Raw genomic sequence first — 23,094 nt, forward strand, 5'->3', positions numbered from 1 at the left:
TGTGGGTGTAATCAACACCTGAACCATATAGACAGAGGGTTGGGGAGTGGTGCCTCTCCAGAGGAAAACCATGATATAGATACTAAAAAACAGAGAAGTGCATGATAAGCAGAAAAAAAAATCCAGCTACCTCTGGCTTCTTGACCAGTTTTATCCATTGTTATCTTGCAGACGAGTATGCTTTGATTTCAGTGGGGCCTTTAGCACCGTCTCTCAGGATAGTCTTTGGGCAAGATCGTTAAATGTGAACTTGTTGATAATAAAGTTAGGTGGGTTTATAGTTGCTTGAACAAACATTTCCTAAAAATGTTAATTCATGAATCACTGTTGATTTACAGGGTGGTCCCCAGGGCCATGGGATCTGATTTTGTATGAAATTCTTTCTGGGCTGGTAGTTTTTATCAGTGGCTTGGATGAAGACATCATGATTACTTATCAAACCTTGGGTTGATGGCTTCTGGAATTTAGGGTTTCACAATTTGGTAGTGTTGCAAAAACAATTTAGGAAATGATGCAGTGTCTTCAACTTTTTATTTTTGCCAAGGAGGGATGCCAATATATTAACTTCCATCTACTCATTTTGTCAATATTTTACTAAGAAATGACATTGATTACATCAACAAAGGAAGGTCATGATCTCAATAAAGAAAATCCAAAGAAACAGTTCTTCCCAAGGAAGGACGATTGAGTGCTTTATACTGATATTAAAGGAAAATGATGTAAAGTGTAGAGCATCAACAACTGCAATATAAAATTTCAGTTTCCCAAAATTACAATGAATCTAATTTCTGTAATTTTCTGTCTATAGGTTTGTCATTTTGGAGAGTTACATTTGACAGCGCATCATACGTGGAACTTTAATGTGGACTGGACTGTTTGTGGAAAGTACAGAATCATAGCTCTGCTGACAAAAGTAGAAGAACGACACCCTAATGCTGTTTCACCCAATTCAGATATTTGGCCTTACTCCAAGAGCGATTGGGAAAGAGCTCCCAACCACCAAGCCATGTACATGCATATGTCTGGCTAACTCTTCCACCTGAGTCATGTCTCTTGCCTTCAGAACCTGGTGTGGGAGCCATGTCTTCTCTTCCTTGAGCTTTTGTATGCTCCCCCTGCTTCTTCGTAACATGTTTTAGTTGGGGCTGCTGTAACAAAGTATCATAAACTGGGAGTCTTAAGCAATAGAACTTGTGCAGTATTTCTCATAGTTTTGGATGCTGGGAAGTCCAAGGTCAAGGTGCCAGCATGGTTAGGTTCTGGTGAGGATCCTCTCTTTTTGGCTTGCAGATGGCTAATGTCTTGCTGTATTCTTATGTGGTGGGGGTGGTATGGGGGGAGAAAGGTTGAGACTGAGATTGAAATTGTAAGAGTACAAGCTCTCTAGTTTCTTCTGTAAGGGCACTAATCCCATCGTGAGGACTCTCACCCTCATGACCTTATCTAAACCCAATTATCTCCCAAAGGCTCTAAGTCCAGTTACCATCACATTGTGGGGTAAGGCTTCAACATATGAATTTTGGAGTGACACAGTTCAGTCTTGAACAGTCCCTCATCCTGATTTCCCCTCATATAATTCCTCATCTGCTGCTTTTCTGGTCCTCACGCGAAGCTGTGGCTAGCGTAGTCCTCCCATAGGACTCCTTATGGCACAGCCCTATTCAGAGTGTGGCTTGAAGAATCCAGATTTCATAGCATGACTTTTGCAATCTTCCATGAGTCTGGCTCTAACCCATTTCTCACATCACTTCCAGATTCTGAACCTTGTCCGTCCTCCTGCTGGCCTTTGTGTATGTGTGCACTCTCGTGATGCCAGTCTTTGCTCTCGGTGTCTTGTCAGCTAGAGATGTCTGTGTCTCCATTTCAACCACTTTAACTTCTCCACAGGTACCACGTCTTTTCTCAACCAGTCTTGGATGACTTCAGTTTGAATTAAATGGGTTCTTTCTCCCGTGGCAAGATTCAGCATAGTCCTTAAAATTTTACCTAAGCCACATTTTATTCTGCCTAATTTTGCACTTTGTTCATTTGTCTGCTCAGGGAGGTGTAAGCTTCCTGAACACAGGGGCTCTGTTCACACTTGGTTCTTCCCCAGGGCTTTGCTTGAGGAACATGGGAGGTTTCTGATGTATCCTCTTGAGAAGAGGAGATCACCATAGGATCAACTGGCCGAAAGTTCTTTATTTTGGAATCTAAGGAGAGACATTTTGAATTAGAGCTCCTCAACAGTGGGTGGGTTTATCCCTGAGGGTGTTTAGGCAGAAGCTGGGAAGACCGTCTCTCAGAGATATTATGGAGAACATTCCTGAATTAGTGGGAGGGTGGGTCCGAGATCCTCATGGGCAGTGTTTCTCCATCGAAGCACTGCTGATATTTGGGGCTGGATCATTCTATGTTATGAGGGATTGTCCTGTGTGTTCTGGGATCTTTAGCAACATCTTGGGCCTCTATTGACTAGATTTCATTAGCTCCCAGTTGTAGCAATCAAAATGTCTCCAGACATTGCCAAGTGTCCCCTGGGGGCAAAATCACCCTATTGGGCTCCACTGTGTTAGGGTTCCTTCTATTGGTGAGAATCTATACCTGTAATATTTTGCTTTTCTATTGTTTATGTAACAAATGTCTTAAAAGCATGGGAATTCTGTAGGTTGGGACAATGAAAGGGAGGCAATGGGGGAAGGAACTGATCTTTATGGAGCCTGCCATATGTCATGACAATCTGTGAGCTCCAGAGTTTTACCTGTATTTTACAGATGAGGAATTTGAGGCTCAGAAAGGTCATGCAGCTGCTACGGAGCACAGATGGCTCTCAAATGTGGACCTGCCCGAGAAACTCTTGTCTTCCTTCCTCCTTCCTCCCCCTCGCTCTGACCTAAGTGTGTGTCTCATTGCATTTATTTATATTTATTTATTTATTTTATTAGCATATAATGTATGATTTGCCCCAGGGGTACAGGTCTGTGAATCATCAGGCTTGTACACTTCACAGCACTCACCATAGCACATACCTTCCCCAATGTCCATTATCCAGTCACCCTCTCCGTGTCTCCTTCCCCCCAGCAACCCTGTTTGTTTTGTGAGATTAAGAGTCTCTTATGGGGGGGGCAAGAGTTTTATGGATTTTCTCCCTCCCGATCCCATTTTGTTTCATTTTTTCCTTCCCTACCCCCAACCCCCCCCACTTTGCTTCTCAAATTCCTCACATCAGGGATCTCATTGCATTTAAACTCAGCCCTTACTTTAACCTGCCTTCCTTTCTACGCCCCGTATTCAGAGTTTGAGGGCAGTTCCGTTATTGCTTCTTGTAGTTTTGCAGTTCAGCCCAGTGCTCCCCGTGGGCTGACCTGGAGGCTCAGATATTCAGAGCATCTATGGTCCTCATGGAGGAAGCCCACTTGAAGTACCTCAGTAGTTGGACGCTTCTACTTCCTGCCACGAATGACTTTCCTCCCAACTTATTGATTTATAACTGACCCATAACATTGTGTACATTTAAGGTGTATAGTACGATGATTTGATATGTATCCAGGAAAGTTCGTTAATTCCCATCGTCTCCTACAATCAGGTTCTTTTGTGATGAGGACATTTCATATCCACTCTTTTAACAACTTCTAAGTATATAATACAGCGTTAACTCTTGTCACCATGTTGTTCATTGGATCCCCAGAATTACTCCCTCTATAACTGGAAATTTGTATTTTTTTTTTAAGATTTTATTTATTTCACAGGAATAGAGAGATCACAAGTAGGCAGAGAGGCAGGCAGAGAGAGAGAGGGAAGCAGGCTCCCCGCTGAGCAGAGAGCCCGATGCGGGGCTCGATCCCAGGACCCTGGGATCCTGACCTGAGCTGAAAGCAGAGGCATAACCCACTGAGCCACCCAGGCGCCCCGGAAGTTTCTATCTTTTGACCAACATCTACTCATTTCTCCCATCCAGCCTCTGGTAACCACCATTCTCCTCTTCCTTTCTATAAATGTGCCTTTTTAAGTGAAGTAAAATTCATTCAGTATTTGTTTTTCTCTGTCCGACTTATTTCACTTACTGTAATGCCCTCAAAGTCCATCCATGTCCTTACAAATGGCAGGATTTCCTTCTATTCGTATGGCCAAATAATATGCCATTGTGTGTGTGCGTGTGCACGTGTGTGCGCATGCACGCATATGTGGGTGTATATTTTCTTTTTCTGTTTATCTGTCCGGGGACACCTAGCTTGTTCCCTTGTCTTGGCTCTTACTAATAATACTGCAGTGAACACAGGGGTGCAGATATCTCTTTGAGGTAGAGATTTCATTTCCTTTGTATATGTACCAGAAGTAGGATTGCTGGATCATATGGCTGTTCTGTTTTTAATTTTTTGAGGAATCTCCATACTGTTTTCCCTAGTGATTGCACAGTTTACATTCCCACCAGCAGTACACAAGGAGTCTTCTTGTCTCGACATCCTCACCAGCACGTGTTCATCAGAGCAGTGATGGCTTGTTTTAAGGGAGATTCAGATGTTAGGAGGGTTCACAAAGCTGTGAATACGAATGTAACCACAATGTTGCTCGTGACCATGAAGCCCTTGTTCTTGTTCCATTCTGCCCAAGAAGAACCTTTAGCTTTTATATGCAAAATCTCAGGAATCCCAAGTCTTTCTGGGGTCCCTTCTATGGCACCTCACCCCTCAGTCTGATAGCTTCATCCACCATTGGGTAAGTTGTTCCTTTGTCTCTATTGTGGTCAGTTCTGGAATCTGCTGGGAGGTTTGTCTTTGCCAGGCCTGACAGAATCCCTTATGAGTCACTACTTCTGTCCATGTTGTCCTTGATGGACCCCAGAGATGCTAGTTTTCATGGATCCAGGAGGTCTTTGCTCTGCTTGAGGATGGAGCTCTTCTCCCTGCTTTGGCCTGGGACCCATACCCTTGGAGGAGCAGAATGTTCCTCGCTTATTTGAATTACTCTACACTTATGGCCCCCAGGTATCCTTGCTTTGCCCAGAATCCACAAAAATCTCTCAAGAAAATACCCCAACTCTTATGAGCTCTTCTTTCTCTAGACATAGAAGCTCAAAGCCTGCGCAAAGGCCTGGAGAGGAGGGAACAGTCCTCATTCTCTCCCTTCAGGCACCCTTCATAACATCGACGACAACAACAACAGTCTCTTCTTTTTTCTTCCTCAGTTGCCAAACAGAAGTCTCAGAGCAGAGCATGGCTGGGTGGTGTGGGGTGAGGAGAGAGCTTGCTCGTAGTTGTAGCCTCTGGGTCTCCACTCAGCAGCCACCATGCCCTCTTCCACATTTGAAAATGGGGCTTAACACTTGAATTGAGAAATGCCAGCATTTTCTGTACCACCAGTGAAAGTTTTAGGCTGGAGTGCATGTGGTTGTAATGTTCTCAAGGGTGTTTGACTCATCCTTTTGGTTGACTTGACGAGTGTGGCCAGTTCTCTGCTGCTCACGCTGTGCCTGGGAGGCCACTGATCGGCTCCTGTTAAAGTTGTGATTGAAGAGCCCCAGAAACATTTGGGTGCACACCGGAGTTGGCTCAAATGCAGGTTCGTCTCACGTCCCAGACCAAGAGTCCCTAGACTTTATCTGGAAGAGTCGATCGGAAGTATGTTGTACTTTGCTCTGGAGTCCTGGGTGCGAGAGGAAGGCGAACGGAGTGTGGAAGGCAGTGCCCGGCCTGTGGAGGAGAGAGGGAGTGACCCACTAGGGCCCATGATGACAGAAGTCAGCTGCTGGCTCTCACATAGGACCTTGAGATTTGCCCTTTGAGGTCCTATGAGTTAAAAATCAAGATTTGTCGTTAACACTGACATATGCTTGGGAATCTTTTATTTCTCTTCCTTTTTCCCCCCACTAAACCTGCTTTTTGAGGTCTAATCCCATTTGACAGCATCTGTTACAGGTTTACCTGCTGCTGCCGTATTCCCTGGCCTCATTTGGCCTCTTCCAGATATCAGGTCTGAAGGAAGGGAGGCTCTGCCCAGCATCTCCGAATGGTCAGCCTCTCAGAGCTCCAAACACTGAGATTGTGTGTTGTCTTGGTGGAAATAAAAGTTATCACGAGTGTTCAAGCTGTCGCCTTATTTAGCTGCCAAATATTCAGTCTTGTCTTGCTGTACAGGGTGCAGGCATGTCTGGCTTGCACTTTGGGAGTGTGGGGCCTGGAGAGGGTGGTGGAGGAAGCATTTTAGCTTTCCCCCGCACCTCACCATCTTTGGGTTGCCCGATGTCATGAAGTGTCAGCAGGTGGCAAGGCACTGTTCATTGCAACACGACAGCGTGACGAAACTCACCCCCTCAGAGATCCCTGCTGCAAACAAGTAGCCTTTCACCCAGGCTTCGGCTGGTTCTAGGGGGTGCGAGGGGGCACCGGTGAGGATTGCCTGGTGTTTGGAGCACCTGGGTGCAGTTAAAAACAACGTAGACCCACCATTTCCCAAACTAAGTTCTCACTGCATTTTTGCCCAGTACACACAAGAAAACAACATATGCTTAAGCCTTTGCATTCTGGTTTGCCTGATGGTACCGGGGTTGACTTTCTGGAGGAGTGTGAGAAATGTTTTGCAGCCTCAGCTTAATCTTGGCTTTGTTTGTCAAGCTCCACAGACAAGCCCACGACTTTGGGAGATTGGCACATTGCTCCGTCTTGGAGGTCTAAATCTTCGTCCTTCAGATTCTAGGCAAGCAGCGAGTTTAAAATGTCTTTTTGCACTTACATATTTTGAAACAAACTCTGGGGAAAAAAATTGCATTTTGAGGGGAACTTGGAAGCAGGCTGGTTTTATATGTGTGATAGAACAAGATGCTCAGAGATTCGTTTTAAAAAATGAAACCTTGAAACTTGAAGTCTGACATCCCTTGGGCCATATGATAAATGCTGATGGTTTTGCAGAACCACCCGTTCCTTTCCCTTCCTTTTCACATTTATTTCTTTGAAAGACATGTCAGAGCCTGAACTTTGAAGGGACCCGCAGCCTCTGCTAGGGGGTGGAAACCTCTTGAAGGAGAACTTTGTGGGTGCTTTAAATATCTTGCCATTGGGTGCAGTGATGTGAATGATTTCCAAGACATAAAGTCACATACTTGATGCAATGTTTTGTGATTCCCATTGTGTCTCTTGGAGTCAATTGTTTGATGTGTTGTTTCAAGTCAGTTTCCTGGTGAGCAGAGCACCCTTGGTTTTGTGATTTGTTGCCTAATTGTTTAGAAATGTCCTCATTAAAAGACAAAGTAAACACGGTTTCAGGTGTTGTGCTGAAGACAGGAACTGTGGGATTGTGGGAGGGGGACTGGCGTGGTGGGAGAAACCCATGTGGTCCTTCTTTGAGATAAAAGCCCATCCCAGAAACAAAGGCTGTCGGAATACAAAAGCTCTTTGTACTCAAGGCACGTCAGCTGGTACGGATGAACCCTCTCCAATGGCTGCTATCAAACTTGTCATATTTTATTCATGAGTTGTGGTGTGTGCCTGGATGAAATAAGAAAAGCAAAGCTCCAAATCATAATTATGGCATAACAAAGATAAAATAGTTATTATTGTGACATTTTTGAAGAATTCTTAAATCTCTCCAATAATTCATTTGGAAAAGTTGCACAGAATGACAGGGTGTGTGGCACGTATTTCTGCCGGTTGGGGCTCCCGGGCTCAGTTACCCCCGGCCCCACACTGACAGACTCTATGCAGAGTGAAGAAGAGCATAATTAAGGGGAGGGCTCCATCAGTAGTTACACATAAATAGAAACGCTGACAGGCATCTTTGCATTTATCATGCTCACGTTATTACTCTGTGGTTGATCAAAATATTGTGGTGTTGCTATTTCATTTATCTCATTTTTAAAAAATAGAATATGGGGTCTGGATTGTTTGGCACCAGTGGTAGGAGGATTTGGGGAACTAGAATCCAGAAAAGCCTATTTAAAAATGTTCCTACACCCTATAGGTGTTGTGGGACAGCAAGAAAGAATTGAAGAAAGAAGCCATCGTGAGTTGGTTACATTGTGAGACATTTAAAAAAAAAGATGTATCAACCTCACTGGGGGAAAAAAAAAAGGCCAACTGTTTTTCCTTTGGCTTCCTCTGCTGACAGGGGGCTTAGTTTTTCCTCACTCACTCACTGATATAACCGGAGACACCTATCCACCCCTGCCATCCTTGTGCCCATGGCCTCCCATCTCTAGTCCAAAGTATTCATGGATTCAGTGCGGGATATTTATTCACTCAGGAGTTATTTTCATCATACTGGATTCTGTCCACCTGTTCACACTGCTAGCTTGTCAGCTCCTCGAGGAAGCTGGTGAGAGGAAGCCCTCCCAGTGTAGCCTCTGCATGGGTGTGACTCACGTGGTGGCGCCTGACCCCTGGCACTCAAGAAGACAGTGACAGCGACAAACATTTTAAAACTGTTCATGGAGATGATGGCATGTATTTGTCATGTTGCTTCTGTGATATAAGTATCATGACTATATTACCATTTAATGGGAGAGAAACAGAATTGCAGAGGGATTAAATGACCTGTCACTTAGATACTAAGTGTCAGGACTGATGGCACATTCCAAGTCGGCTGATCTCAAATTCTACCACAACAGGACACAGTGTTTTCCAGTCTTTCCATATCTTGGCACACAAGGCAAATGACTGTATAACTAGAGAGGAGGCAGCAGAGGGAATGAAGATGCCTCAGGATGGTCCCAGCAGTTGTAGGACAACTACAGTGCCTCAGAGGAGGGAGGGGACAACTGTTAGGTTGCGGAGAGGTCCCTGGGGCTGAGGGCTGAGAACTGACCATTGGGTTTGGCAAGATGCAGATTGTGAGATGTGGGCAAATAAGTGGGGCGGGTCCAGACAGCTAAAAACACTGGCTGGATGGCTCCCTCCTGACTGTGTGTGTGTCTTAATCCCTGTGGTACAGAACCTGCCACAGGCCACAGAGAACACGTCCCACAGTACGTATTTGGATTTTGGAGTAGGAAGGGAAATTCTTATTCAGCTGGGACTGGAGAGCCTCGTGCCAGGGCAGGAATGGGGTGTGTAGGGGCTGCGAGAGAGGATTTGGATTGGCGTTTGGATCGGCGTGGAGAAGGCAGCTGGAGCTGTAGGCAGGAGACGTTGGGCTGCGGAGCTCCGAGTGCCTCCCGTGCCCTGGCACTCTGCCCACCTGTGGCCCACGGGCGCTTGCACGGGGAGCAGCTAACCACCATTCGAGGAAGGGGTAGTTCGGGGAGCCAAAAAGGATATCTGCTGGTCAAGTGAGACCATGCCAGAATAGGAGAAACTCTTCAGAAGCCCGATGAAGCCCTCTTCGAGTGAATTGCCACGAAGGTGCTATTTACAACCCGGAAGGAATCACTGACTGACCGCTGGCAGCTCAGGTGGGTCACCCTAGGACACAGCAGGAGCCAGGGTATTTGCAGCAATGACAAAAGACCAATTTCCCCCCAAATCGACCTTTTCTTTTCTTGAGAAAAGCTTCTGGAAATGGGGATTGTAATTTTAGCCCTTAGTTGCAGATCTGGTTGGGGAAGGTGGTAGCCGGAGATCGGCCGCGAAGGACCTTGGAGCCAGAGAGCCGTTAGGAGTTCAGGAGTAAGCGTTTTCAGTGATTCACTTCAAAGGTGATATTAATGTTGAATATGCTCGGAATAAAATCTCCAAAGAGGAGGTCAGGTTTCAAAAAAGCACGGCAAGAAGCCACACCCCTTTCTTGGAGCTTCTGTGCCAACTCTGGAGTTCAAGGTGTCCATAGAGCTTCACTGTTCCTGCTCAGTGCGGGGTCGAAAGGCCAATGGTTGTGTGGTTTCCCCAGGAACCCCGAAATAGAGACAGACACCCTGTGGCCGAGGCAGATGGAAAAATACCAAGGGAGACCTCCCCAGCAGTGACTCTGGAGCTAATGAGTTAGCGAGCATGTACTTAGATTAATTCACGTGATCTAAGAGCTGATGGTGGGCTTTTTTGGATGGTGGAAATGAGCAGAGGGGAGGGGGGAAAAAGCATCATATTGAGTTCCAAATTCTTACCCCTGTCGGAAATCTTCAGGGCACTTGTAGTAATGGAGCAAAGAACCTTCTCTAGTAGCCCTGGCCAGCATAAATGGCCACCCTGACAGGTGGCCTGACTCAAGCTGGTGGGATGGGAGGGGAGTGGGGGGGTGAGGTGGGAAGAGGGGTGGGGGTGGAGGCTTGGGGTTGCTGCCCCGATGAGGGCACCTTATTCATCTCTTAGTTCCTTCTGATTTACTTGGGACTAAAGCTGCTTTATGATTTCTTCCTCTTTTAGAATGTTGTGGAAAATATTTTTTTTCTTCCTCTTTCCCATAGCCAAGCGAGATGGGCCTATGTTCCTTCCTTGGCAAACATAGCGACCAGGCCTGCCTTAACGTAACAGGCCAGTCACTTCTGGAAGGACCCCTGTAGCTAGCTGCCCTCTCTCCTTCAGCTCATTTGGAAAAAAACAAAACCGGATGTTTGAATCTTTCCAAGCCTCCTTGCTTTCACCAGGTGCAGACTTGTATGAGGCTGAGTCCCCATCCTTTCCAGTATTAAGTCATGCCCCTCCCCTTTGACCACTGGGACCCCAGTAAAGGAAATTTACCTCTCTGCCTCCCCTCATTCTCTCCTCTTCTCATTCTTTCCCTCACTTTGTCTGCAGTTATCCTGTCCCATTGGTCCCCAAATACCAAGTCCTTGCAGTTTCTGGGATGAGGTAATGTCCAGGCCAAGACAGTCCTTTCTTGTTGAGCCTCTGACAGTTTGCTAATTAACAGGATGGTGGTCACTACAGCCTGTGTTGAAGCTGGATATTAATTCACTAAACCAACTGTTCCTGACATGGGAGAGGAGAACATCTCATCCAGAGTATTCTCCTGTGGTTGTCGTTGAGCTTTGTAGGCTGTGTACTCCTGGAGCTCCTTCTAGTGTGATGATGGGGATCCCAGATTCCTGATAAAAAGTTGTATGAAGGGGCGCCTGGGTGGCTTGGTTGGTTAAGCGTCTACCTTCCGCTCAGGTCATGATCCCAGGGTCCTGGTATCGAGCCCTGCATCAGGCTCCCTGCTCAGCAGAGAGCCTGCTTCTTTCTCTTTCCCTCTGCCTGCTGCTCTTTCTTGTGCTCTCTCTCTGTCAAATAAACAAATAAAAAAATCTTTAAAAAAATTTAAAAAATTAAAAAAAATTGTATGAAGATACCCCAAGGTGAATTCGTGCTTAGAGCTGTTTGCATATCCCCACGAGGGTAAGTCAACTCTGTTATGAGGCTGGGCAAGAAGTAGCCAGTGCGGTTTTCTGACCGGCTGCACACAAGCTTAGCCAGAGGAGTATTGCTTTCTGCTTCTCACTGCCACAACTGTCTTTTTGCTCACAGAGCCACGGGAGCTTACCTTTCAAACATTAGCTGTTCACCCTAGTAATTGCTCCATCCTCTAATTTAATGAAAACCCATTAAACCGAAACAATAATTAAAATGAGACATCATCTCTGTAGGAGGTTTGCATATTAAAATCACTGTGCATTTCAATGCAGGCAGATTTTTATTCTTGAAAAACCGCATTTGGAGCAATATGTAAAAATGATTTATGGCGAATAATCGTAAATTAGAGAGCATAGCTGTTAAACACAATGCCCTACTGTTTACTATTGAATTTGAGAAGATATGGCAAGGTCAAGGCCAGTACAGCATTTAAAAAGTCTTTTATGCCCAAGAATTAGGACTGTGCACAATAGGGAACTAATTATAACTGGGTCAGCTTACTGCTTCAAACTTCATAACCAGGCTAGAGATGAAACTCAATATGGAGGAGTTTAGGGTCTTGGAGGAAGAATTTTCTTGTCTTGATTATGTTGTCATTAGGGAAGCTGTGCAGAAAAACAAAACAAAACTGCAGAAATGGACTCAGGAAGCATATTTGCCTCTTGCTGAAGGTAGGCTCTTGGACAGGTCCCTTTTCTGGGAGTCCAAGGCAGCCTCTCTGAAGCGAGGCTGTTAGTGTCCACTCAGCGGGTTGTGAGGACTATGGGCTGTGATCCTGTGTGTGAACACATTGGCCCCTGTTGAAGCTCTGACGTGAGTGTGTATCTCTCCAGGGTGCCTTTGCAAATCTTTGTGGAAAAATCCTCGAGGGAGTTCTGGAAGTACTTAGGAAGCACGTACTCTATACAGGGCAGGTACCATGTATCTTTATTTCTACTGAACCATGTGGGGTGGGTGGTATTACCACTGTGTCCTAGGTGAGAACACTCCAGGATGAAGGAAGTGGAGTTAACCAGGCTCTTCCAGAAGGTATGTGGTGGAGTGGCATTCCAACGCCAGCAGGGCCAAGACTGGAAGATGGCAAGGCAAGACAGGGGTGCATTGTAGTTGGCCCAAGACCAGGGCTTGAATTCCAGCTACACTACTTAGTAGGAAACTTAACTCTTTGCATTTGTAACTCATAAAATGGAGGTAGCATCACCTCTAGTGACCTCACGAGGCTTCTTGGCCAAAGTTAGGTTAAGTATTCAGCTTGATGTCTAGTATATAGCAAAAGCTACTGTGTTCTGGGTGTTGGCTGGCTGGACCTAGATTGTAGTAGCTGGAAGCCCCAGAGACGATGACTGGTTTTCAATCTAAGAGAAGAGTGAACTGGCCATGGCCTGCCTCCAGCCATGGCTGGCAACCCCTGCTCACCTCCCCATTGCCTTCCTCCTGGGCCACAGCCGTGACCAGCTGCAGCAAGAAGTCTCTCGTGGTGTGGTTCCTGGTGTCGTTTGGTCTTCCAGCCCTACAGGACCCAAGGCCAGCCTCTGCGGTGTTCCACATAGACCAGAAATTGTCGTGTGTGTCTTATGTGGCATGTACTGTTGGAAGAACTTAGTCTGTATTCATCGAATCTTCAAACTTGCCCCAGGGGGTAGACGCAATCTTATTCCCATTTTACAGATGAAGTATCTGAGGCACAGAGAGGACCTTGGAGAAGTTAACCTGTTTGCTAAGTGGGAAAGCTGGAATCTGAACCAGACAGTTGGGATCCTACACTGCCCCTTAATGGTAGGATTAAGTCTCTGAGGAGGCACTTTGGTCCTGTTCAGGTTATTTTGGCCCTGTGATGCCTCTTGAGCATGCCTGCTTATGGCTCTGAACTAAACCACTCCCCTTTATCTATGTTTGTGTCTTTCATCCTGGACTCTTAGCCCCTCGTGACTAGAAGAGGTCTTAGTTTTGTGTTCAGAGGAGTGCTCTAAGTTTTAAAGGTAGTGGGCGAGGAAATAAATGGATGAATGGGTAGATGCTGGAGAACAGGGCCAAGGACTGACCTTTTGTCTTTTACAAGACCCTGGAGAGCATCCCATGGTGGGAACAATGTTTTTGCTTACACTTACTGACCTTTTGTGCCTGTAGCTTCATGCAGTATGGGGGGCATGCCTTTGGGTTTATCTGAGTGTGGATTAAAATGCTCCCCAAAGAGGTTGTACTCTCAATTACTGCCAAAATAGACCTCCTCTTGAGTTACCATGGGCAGGGGCTCTGTGCTGCAGTGCCCCAGCGGGCTATCCTGGGGAGCTGACCAGCCTTCCTTATTGAGGAGGGACACGGTATTCCATAGTAAGTCAGACCTGGTTAAGATTGGCTGCAGGGAGCATCTGATGTCCTCATTGATTTAAGAGACACAATTATGTGATTAGAAGCAAGGTGATTGGTGCTTATTTTCTTTTGTGGCTTGCTCTGATTATTTCTCCTCTGTTTTTATAATATATTCTAACACTTTAGCATACATTTTCTTAAAGATAATTCTCTGATTTGGAAAATCAAGATCTGTGGAAGAAATTTTAAATCAGCTCCCAATTATTGATGGGAGCTCTTGATGGCCGGTGGTCAGTCCTATCTCTGGGCCATGTGTCACTAAACTAGATCTTAGTGTGCACTTATATGCTATACATGTGTACATCTTGGGCATCATTGCCTAGATGCTTCCTATGTTCTAATACTTCTGATATGCTTGTTCTATATAATTTTCCATTGAGTATATGTAGTCTGATTTAACTGTTGGTCAATAACTTCTTTGGTGTACAGTGCCATCTTTGTTTTTATTCCTCTAAGTTTATTGAGCTATGATTGATAACCTAGTTTCAGGTGTACAACAGAATGATGTATGTATGTTTTGCAAAATTATGAGACAAGAAGTTAACACCCGTTGCCATCGTTAGAAATTTTTTCTTGTGATGAGAACTTTCAAGATCTACTCTTAGCCTTTTCAAATACACGACATATATTATTGTCCCCATGCTGTGTGTCATATCCCTACCACTTAAGCATCTGGGAAATGGAAGCTTGAGCTACTTACGCAAGGTAGTCTTAATCCCATGAACATCTTTTCATCAGTCTCTTGTTTCCCGGCCCTGTGACTCAGTTACAGGTGGGGTTCATGCTTTACATCTCTTTACTCGGAGGTGCCCAACTGAGATGGGGCTGGAGGGATGTGGACCTGACAGGAGACTGGATCTCTGGCAGGTTGTGCTGGATGAGAACGGCTCTTGGTATGCTAATTTCTTAGTGACAGGTGGGTGCCTTGATTGTCCTTACTGAAACTTGTAAAGGTTTATAAGAACTTGAACTGCCTAAACATGCCTATTTAATAAGTGAAATTATGGAAATACCAGAATCTTTTAATGGAGCCATAGAGTAATACAATGTGTCACAGAATTCTTAAGTGGAGTCCCCCATTGGAGGAGTCGGGGATGCTCAGATAGCTTTATTATTCCTTAGGCAGCTCATTATTTTGAAGTACTTTTTTCAACAGGTTGGGGTTCTGGTTGAGTGTCTTTAGTAAACCTCCATTGTTAAACTGTGCTCTAGATTTTAGAGTCAAGATAGAGCCTCAAATGTCTGTTCCATTAATCATCTCTATGCCGGGCACTCTGTAGAGTGTAGAGAATATATTGATAAACCATTCCTCATGGGATTTACAGTCGGTGGGCATGCTGGCCATTAATAAAATGATTATACGCAATAAAATGATTACACACAAAGCCTTGGTGGTTATGATAAATACAGTGAACACCTAGTATAGGGAATCTGAGCCAGCTTGGGGTGGTCAGAGAAAGCTAGCCTGAAGAATTGACAATTAAGCTGGTACCTAAAGAAGAGTAAATGGAGAGGGAAGTGTAAGAATGTTACATGTGGAGGAACATGGCACTGGGAAGAAAAAGGAGCCTTGTGTGGCTAGAGTACAGGAGTGAGGAGGGGTGAGAACGTGAGAACAGGGAAGGGAAGGAGGATGGCCAAGTTGGCAAGGGCGCCAGGCGAATGCCATGGAGTATCATGGCGGACTCTGCTGGGGCAAGACGCCACCTTTATCTCCATTGACTTGCTGTGTAAAGCTGTAAAACTTCTGTGCCTCTGTTTCTTCACCTGCAAAATGGGGGAAATGATACTTAGCTCAGGGATTGTACAAATAATTTGCTCATAAATATTGCCTAAGTACAAAGTGTCCAGCGCTGAAGGTATGATGAGGATTTGTCCCTATTCCACTTGAACCAAGCGTGGAGCTCACACACCTTTGTAACAGATGTAGCAAAGTGAGGAGTGTAGTTTGAGAAACCGGCCTGCCAGGTTAGACTCTCCTCTTGGCTTAGCCCAGTGTCTTTTAGAAAATTGGTAAGCTTTAGTTTTTTCACTTATAAAGGAGGAAAAATAAAGTGGCTACTCCTAGAGTTACTGTAAGTGGTATGTGCAAAGCAGTTAGCCCTCTACATGGCACCACAATAAACTGTACACACATTTATGCGTGAGTCTGCTTCTGGAGCTAATGGAGGTTTAATGGGATGTCATTGTGTGTTTGCTAGTGAAGGTAGAAATCCTTTACACGTTAACCAGGAGTCTCCTAGCATCCCTACTTCTTTCTGCTTGTGATTTCTGCTTCTTTGAAAGCTCCTTGGATCGATAACCTTAGACCTTCTTAAAGAAAGGCTGGAAATGATGGAAAATATGCCTCTTCCCTCTCCCCCTCCCCAGCCGGAGTTGCCCCATGGACAGTGGCGTGTTCTGAATTGGCAAACTCGCTCTGTACTCCTCAATGAAAAGCGACCTTCTATTTCAAATTGACAAGTGTTGCTTTACCTTTGGGGTCAATCTTACCACGAGCTTACATGGGACTTAGGCTGGAAGGATGTGCCAGGTCTCCATCTGGATTCTGTCATATGTGAGGTTCTCTGTTTGAACATGATGTTATTACTGAGATGTCCCCCCAAATTCCCCATCGGTCAAGGCTGAGGCGGGCTGCCCAGGTGTTTCTTTTGGCATGTTTCTGGCTGCTGCTGCTTTTCCCCTTCTGCTTGTCAATCGGTGGGGAGTTTCCTCTGATATTACGCAGAGTAGCTTCTGTCCTGCTGGATTTCTGGTGAGAGGGATGCTTGCAGAGAAAGAAAAATGCTAAGATAATGGAAAACACATGGGTGTTCACATCTGCACAGCAGTCCTGCAATGAGTGCCCTCTTCTCCCTCTCTCTCTTGCCTGATAAATGCTTATTCATTTTTTTTTTTTTTTGCCTCCACCATGTCCTTCCCAGCCTCCACTGCCCCCTCCTTCATTTGTGCATTGCCCTTCTCTACCTGTCCTCCCCAGGTGGGATAGCAGCTATCCTCAAAGGCAGGAACTGTGTTTCCTTGGTGCCCAGCAAGCACAGTGCGTGGCACAGAGGAAGCACAGGTATGTTTGACAATGAAAATCCTCATCCTATCATCAGGCAAAAGGGCAATGGAGCTGCTTCTGTAATAGGCAGAGAAGAGTCTGTGAATACCTCATTTAATTTCTTCAATCCCCTCCCTTCATCCAGTACTTTTTTTTTTTTTAACTGATGCTTAATCATCATGTTAGCATTTTTAGTCTTTAAAAATGACTAGGTAGAGCCATTTCATCCTAGGAAAGAAAAAGCACTTAACCCTTGCTGCTGATTTAGCACTTCTTAACTAGATCACATAAAACCTCTGGACATTTGGAAGGACAACTTTTTTAATGTAAAATGTTCACTGTAAGTGGTGGTGGTTTCTCCAGAGGTCACAAAACCACTTCACCAACCAAATTCAGATGCTTGAATCATGCAGCTTTTTTTTTTAAAATTAAAGATTTTATTTATTTATTTGACAGAGATCACAAGTAGGCAGAGAGACAGGCAGAGAGAGAGAGAGAGAGAGAGGTGGAAGCAGGCTCCTCACTGAGCAGAGAGCCCGATGCAGGGCTCCATCCCAGGACCCTGGGATCATGACCTGAGCTGAAAGCAAAGGCTTTAACCCACTGAGCCACCCAGGCGCCCCTATCATGCGACTTATTAAATAAATCCAAAATGTCCAGGAGGAAGCAAGGGAAAGAAATGGAGTAGGATAGGGTCCATGCTATGGAAAGGATGGGCCACCCTACTGGATTCCTGGGTTTTGCATTGTTCACGTGTTCAGTCGTTGCCCCATCAGCTTCTTTGCTGATGCAGAGGTTACATGGACTGGAGCGGAGGTTCTAAGAAGGTGGAGTTCAGCAGACGGGAGGTGCCTGGTGTCAGTGCATTTCCACTCTTGGGGATGGCAAGTACTCCTGGTCCCAGCTGCAGGTGCCCGTCAGTCTGGTGAGTCGTGATGGGTTTGGTTAGCATTTCTCAGGCAGAGTACACGTGGGGCCAGAATGGGAATGGAATGAGTATCCAAGATAGTTATCCAATTTAGGGTGATCTAGCTGTCATTTTGAAGGTGTTGTGATTTGTACATTATGACTTGGTTCTTCCACCCCATTCCATTCCTAGGTAACATGCTCATTCAGTCCTTTTTATCTGTGTTCAACACATTTAGGTTTCATTTACTGGATCTATGTTGAACATGTTTTACAGGTTTCTAACTTGCTATCTATATTTAACACTTCCTATGGCTTTATTCATCCTGCTTGTTTCTCTTGTTCTCTCTAGCAGAATTGAATATTCTCCAATAATATAGAAAGCACATCATAATGGTTGCATTCAGCAGTACAATACTTACTATAGATTCTCATTAATTGGCTTTCATAGGTAGCTCGTTTAACTCCCGGAAAGAGAAAAGTAGGTGACCCATCACTGGTTCCAGCAATTGATAACTTTACATTTATGTTGATTTGGAAAATCAGCACAAGAGAATTGTAGAATTGAGGTGTTTCACAGGTGGAAAATACCTTCAGTCCTTCCCTTTACTGGGTGGCTAGCAGCAGGGTATGGTGATGAACAGAAATGAGTGCTGGAGAGAACTTGAGCCCCATAATTTCCAATCATGTCTAGTTTCAGATATGGAGTGTGAGGCTCAGAGAGGTAAAGTGTCTTATCCAAGGTCACACAGCTAGTTATCTGTCAAACTTGGTAGTCTTCAGTCCCTTGAAACCTGGTTCACTGTTCTTGCCTCTATGTTGTAAGAAGTGAAATTACTTTCTGGTGTTCTTTTGGCAGCTGAGTTATGGTAAGCATTTACTTGAAAGAGCTTTTCTGAAAATGAGAATGCTCATAAAGTCTCCATGTTTGAAAATAGATGTTTTTTACGTTTCACTCTGGTGAGTGCTAATGGGGGTCTCTTTATTTCAGTGTGTCAGTTATTCACAAAGAGAAATGAGAAGTCGGCAGAAGAAATGTGCAGTTTTGTAGAGGGGTGGGGTGATTAGTAGTGTGGTTGTATTGGATTAGACTGTTAGATGGGGTGTCCTATAAACAGGAGGGGCCGAATTGGCCCTGAACATGCTTTTCTTTAAACTTAAAACCACGGACATGTGACACGTAACCATTTATTTTCTCCTTTTCTGAAAGGTATCCTATTCTTTTCTGACTGTAATATTTGTGGTTCTTTGAAATAACAGCATACATGATAAAAGTAAATAGAAAATAAATCCTGGTGTCTTTATTGGATGCCTGTTTAATACCAGGCATTGAGAACTGCAGATACAACAGTGAATGAATAAATCTGCCTGTCCTTATGGAGCTTGTAGTCTAGAGGGGAAAGAAAGGAAATACAGTAAAAAACAGAACAAACATGAAATGAGTAATACAAAGAAAGATTACTGTAATTGAGTGGTATGGAGAAAATAACCAGAGTGGTATATTCAGTATTTCTGGAGAGCCTGCTTTGGAGGGAGTGACCAGGAGTTGCATTTGCCGTTGGAGCTGATGGAGCCAGGCATGGGGAGGGTGGGGTAAGAGCTCTGTGGGCCAAGGGAAGGGTAGTACAAAGTCCCTGAGGCAGGAGTGGGCTTGGGTGTGGAAGAAGAGTATGGAATTGGGAGACATAGGCAAGTCATTTGGATGTGACCTTGTGGGCCATGCTAAAAAGCCTGGATTTTTATCCTGGGAGGACTGGGAAGCCATGGAGGGTTTTTAGCAAGAGAATGCAAGAATGCTGATTTAGGTGTTAAAATGAGCTCTTGGACTGCCATGGAGAATGGAGAAAGCAAGGCAGTATGGAAGCAGGGAGACCAGTTAGGCTGTTGGAGGTGCCCCAGTGAGAGGTGCAGCTTGGAGAGGAGCTTGAGTGGAGTTGGGGGGAAGCGGACAGATTTCCAGACCTGGGCGTCCTCATGATTTGCTCTTGGATTGGATGTGGAGAGTAGAAGAAAAAGAAGGTTGAAGGACAACTTCTGGTCTTTTTGGTTTGACCTGGGTGCTGCCATTTAGTAAGATTGTGAGCTCCAGGGGAAAATAGAGGGCTAGGGGAGAGGGGAGAACAAGGGTTTTGTCCTCAGCATATATGATATGAAATACTTACTAGACCTTCATGTGGAGATAGTAAGGACATTGAACGTGTCTGTTGAAGAAGAGACTGGGTAGGGGCGCCTGGGTGGCTCAGTGGGTTAAGCCTCTGCCTTCGGCTCAGGTTGTGATCTCGGGGTCCTGGGATCGAGCCCTGCATTGGGCTCTCTGCACAGCAGGGAGCCTGCTCCCCCTCTCCCCCTGCCTGCCTCTCTGCCTGCTTGTGATCTCTCTCTCTCTGTCAAATAAATAAGTAAATAGCTTATTAAAAAAAAAAAAGAAGAGATTGGGGGTAGTAGATATATACTTGAGTGTCATTGGTCATGGAGCTGGAGTGATATCCAAGAGAACGGAGTGAGAGGTGAGGACAGTCATCCCTGATGTGCCTGCTGGAGGAAAGAGCTCTGAATATCATGGCTGACTGGTCACTGTCCCTTCGCATTGGGCTCCCGCTTCAGAACCTCTCATGAGCTCTCTGGGCCAACACTGCCCGTCAGTTAATTCCTAATAGATAAATAAAGAAGGAAACAGCAAAAAGGGCAGAAGTAAACATATAAATTTCAAGAGCCACGCACACGTGTATGTGTCCATGGCACTAAATTTTAGGTGGAATTTATTAGGACTTGTACCCAGCAGTATAAAAATGTTAACAAACATTTGCTAATGATCTCTAGTTGACAAAGCGATTACTTCATACATTTAATAGATCTTGAATATTGTCCTGCAAAGTCTTTGGCTGGGTATTTGTAGAAGATGTTGAAGCATTCCCTGAGTGGCACTTAGCTCCACCCTTGACAAAAACTAAAAGCCTGCCACTTAACAGTGAAGTGATGAAGGCCTTTCTTTGGGTAGAAAAGCAAATGTCTTAGGTGGGTTTTCTGTGAGTAGGTCCTCCGCCTGGGTTAGGTGCCTCCAAGATAGAGGACCAACGTCGCTCCCTGCCTTGCATAGCCTAGACTTATACAGATGGAAGATGGTCTTTCCAACAGTAGCTCGAGGGATTACAGGAGGATGGAGAGGCCCTGAGAAATCCCCTGGTTCCCTTCTCCTCCTCTACCCCACCCCCATTTTGGAGATGAGAAGACTGAGGCCCAAGGTCAAGAACTTGAGGATTGTTTTCCCTTAGAAACTACTCTTCAGGATGAGGTTCTTCAAGATCCCCATAGTCTGTGATGTTGCTTGGGCCACAGATATTTTGAAGGTCTTGGTTATTTCTCCAGGAGTTTAAAAAACGAAGTATTTCTGCAGAGGATGGATGGGGTCAGGGCATGGGAGGAGGAACCAAACATTCCTTTGGTATTTGTTTGTCATCCTCTGAAGTTTTAATTCTGCTCTGTTGGTGGTGAGTTTCTGATTTGAGGAGTTGAGGTATGCGATAGCGAGAACACCTAGTTTATCATGATTGGGGTGTGGGGGGAGAGGGTCGGGGTATGAAATGATGAATGTCTCATTATGCAGAACTTGAAGAAAGCGATTCCTGGCCAGGAGCACGATTATTTGGACTCCCAGTTCTCTAAGCCTGCTGAATTGACCTCCGCTTTAATATTTCAGGAGTGGAGTCATCCACTCCATGTTTACAGAGAAATCCCAGGCACCCTTAAAGATCACAGATTGTTTAATCAAAAGTGGAATTGTCTGACATTATCAACACTAGTCAGTCTCCGCTGGGTCCAAAGCAAGGACAGGTTTCCCTCTACGCCTCATGAAGAGAAACCGAGTCAATAGGGAAAAGTCCTGCTAGGGCCTGCTGAGTGGCATTTAGGACCTGCTTTAAACACCGGATTCTCTGAATTGAGGATCCATTTATCCGGGGGTCTCTCAGCTTTTTCACAGCAACTTCATCTGCTTGTAGTCGGCCGCCTTGCTCAGTGTCCCATCACAATTTCTGTCAGAAAATCACTGGCTGGCCCACGTTGAATTTGTCCAGGTGACAAGTGGGTACAGTGACGGAAGTGGCATTTCTGGTTTCTGTGTTGAATGGGTGCTGCCGGATGAAGGGGTGGGTGGTGCCTGAAAGCGGGGTATCAGTGAGGGCGGGGGGCGGGGAGCAGAGAAATGGAACCAGGATCCTCTGGACATTTCTAACTGTGTCTTTTCTCTTTCTTCCTTACCCTCTCCTTCGTTCTGTGTTTTTTTCCTCCTCTTTGTTCTCTGTCCCCCTGTGTTTCTGCATTTCCTTCTTGACTCCTAGATACAGACAGAGAGATCCATGCGGCCCCTCATGTGAGTGAGAAATTAATCCAGCTGTTCCGGAACAAGAGCGACTTCACCTTTTTGGCCACCTTGCAGCAAAAGCCATCGACTTCAGGAGTGATCCTCTCCATACGAGAACTGGAACATAGGTAAGCTGTACTTTCGAAAGTATACTTAGAATTAACGGACTATAAAAATGCCTTGGAATTGGGAGATTGTATCTTTAAGAGGGCATGTAGCCAGCTGAGGCCTTGTTGCTGTTGGATTTTCTTTGCATTAAGAACTTACTTTGGGGGGGCGCCTGGGTGGCTCAGTGGGTTAAGCCTCTGCCTTCGGTTCAGGTCGTGATCCTGGGGTCCTGGGATCGAGCCCCGCATTGGGCTCTCTGCTCAGCGGGGAGCCTGCTTCCTCCTCTCTCTCTCTGCCTGCCTCTCTGCCTACTTGTGATCTCTGTCTGTCAAATAAATAAATAAAATCTTAAAAACAACAAAAAAAGAACTTTGAGCAGAGTGGCTTTCTTTTGGACTCTCCAAGGACCACTCCTGAGTGTCTTTCTTGCCCATCTTCTGTCTTCTGGTGGACTTGGCTCCTATGAAACTGCATCCTCTGTCACTTTGGCTGGAGGTCCTCAAGCAAGTTAGACTTAACACCCTTCAGTAAGCACTTAATGTGTTTACTCTACGCAGTAACTGTGCTGGATACTGGGAACACTGGTGAATAATACAGCAGCTGTGTTATAAGGATCTCATAAGGCTGTAGGGAAGATGGATGTCACAAAGTGTTCTAGATGCACTGTTAGAAATGGGTATTTAAGGAATAAAGGTGATAATAGTCCATTCTGAAGGATCACGGTAAGTTAAGGCAGGCTTCAGAAAGAACTGTGGTTGTATAAAGGAAAATGAATATTCTTTCGACAGGCTGAGTGAGAGGAGGAAGGGGTGGAAAGAAGGGCATTCCAGAAATCACTTGCTATGATTTTTGGGAAGGAGGAGGTGTGTGGGGTCAGTCATTGGAACATTGTGTGTGGGGAGGGGGCTGCGGAGCTCGGGGAGGGCAGGGAGGAGTGGTACTATAGAGGTGGGTGCCTCCGTAGCCACTAGAGAGAACAGACGTGTCTGGGAGTTCACCGAGTCCCCCAGGCAGCCTGTAGTCAGTGATTGACAGAATGCGGGAGTTCAGAAGCCTGCTTCCTTTGC

General features: G+C 45.4%; 1 protein-coding gene across 2 annotated transcripts in view; it reads left to right on the forward strand.

The window, feature by feature from the left end:
- Positions 1-23,094, forward strand: part of NELL1 (neural EGFL like 1) — an 830,042-nt gene that overhangs the window by 53,189 nt on the left and 753,759 nt on the right. For both annotated transcript variants that reach the window (XM_044258965.1, XM_044258966.1), the window contains exon 3: positions 21,897-22,047. In XM_044258965.1, the coding sequence (XP_044114900.1) occupies positions 21,897-22,047 (151 nt within the window). The remainder of the gene's footprint in view (positions 1-21,896; positions 22,048-23,094) is intronic.

This window comes from Neovison vison, chromosome 7 (genome assembly GCF_020171115.1).
Source record: "Neovison vison isolate M4711 chromosome 7, ASM_NN_V1, whole genome shotgun sequence".
Taxonomy (NCBI): Eukaryota; Metazoa; Chordata; class Mammalia; order Carnivora; family Mustelidae; genus Neogale; species Neogale vison.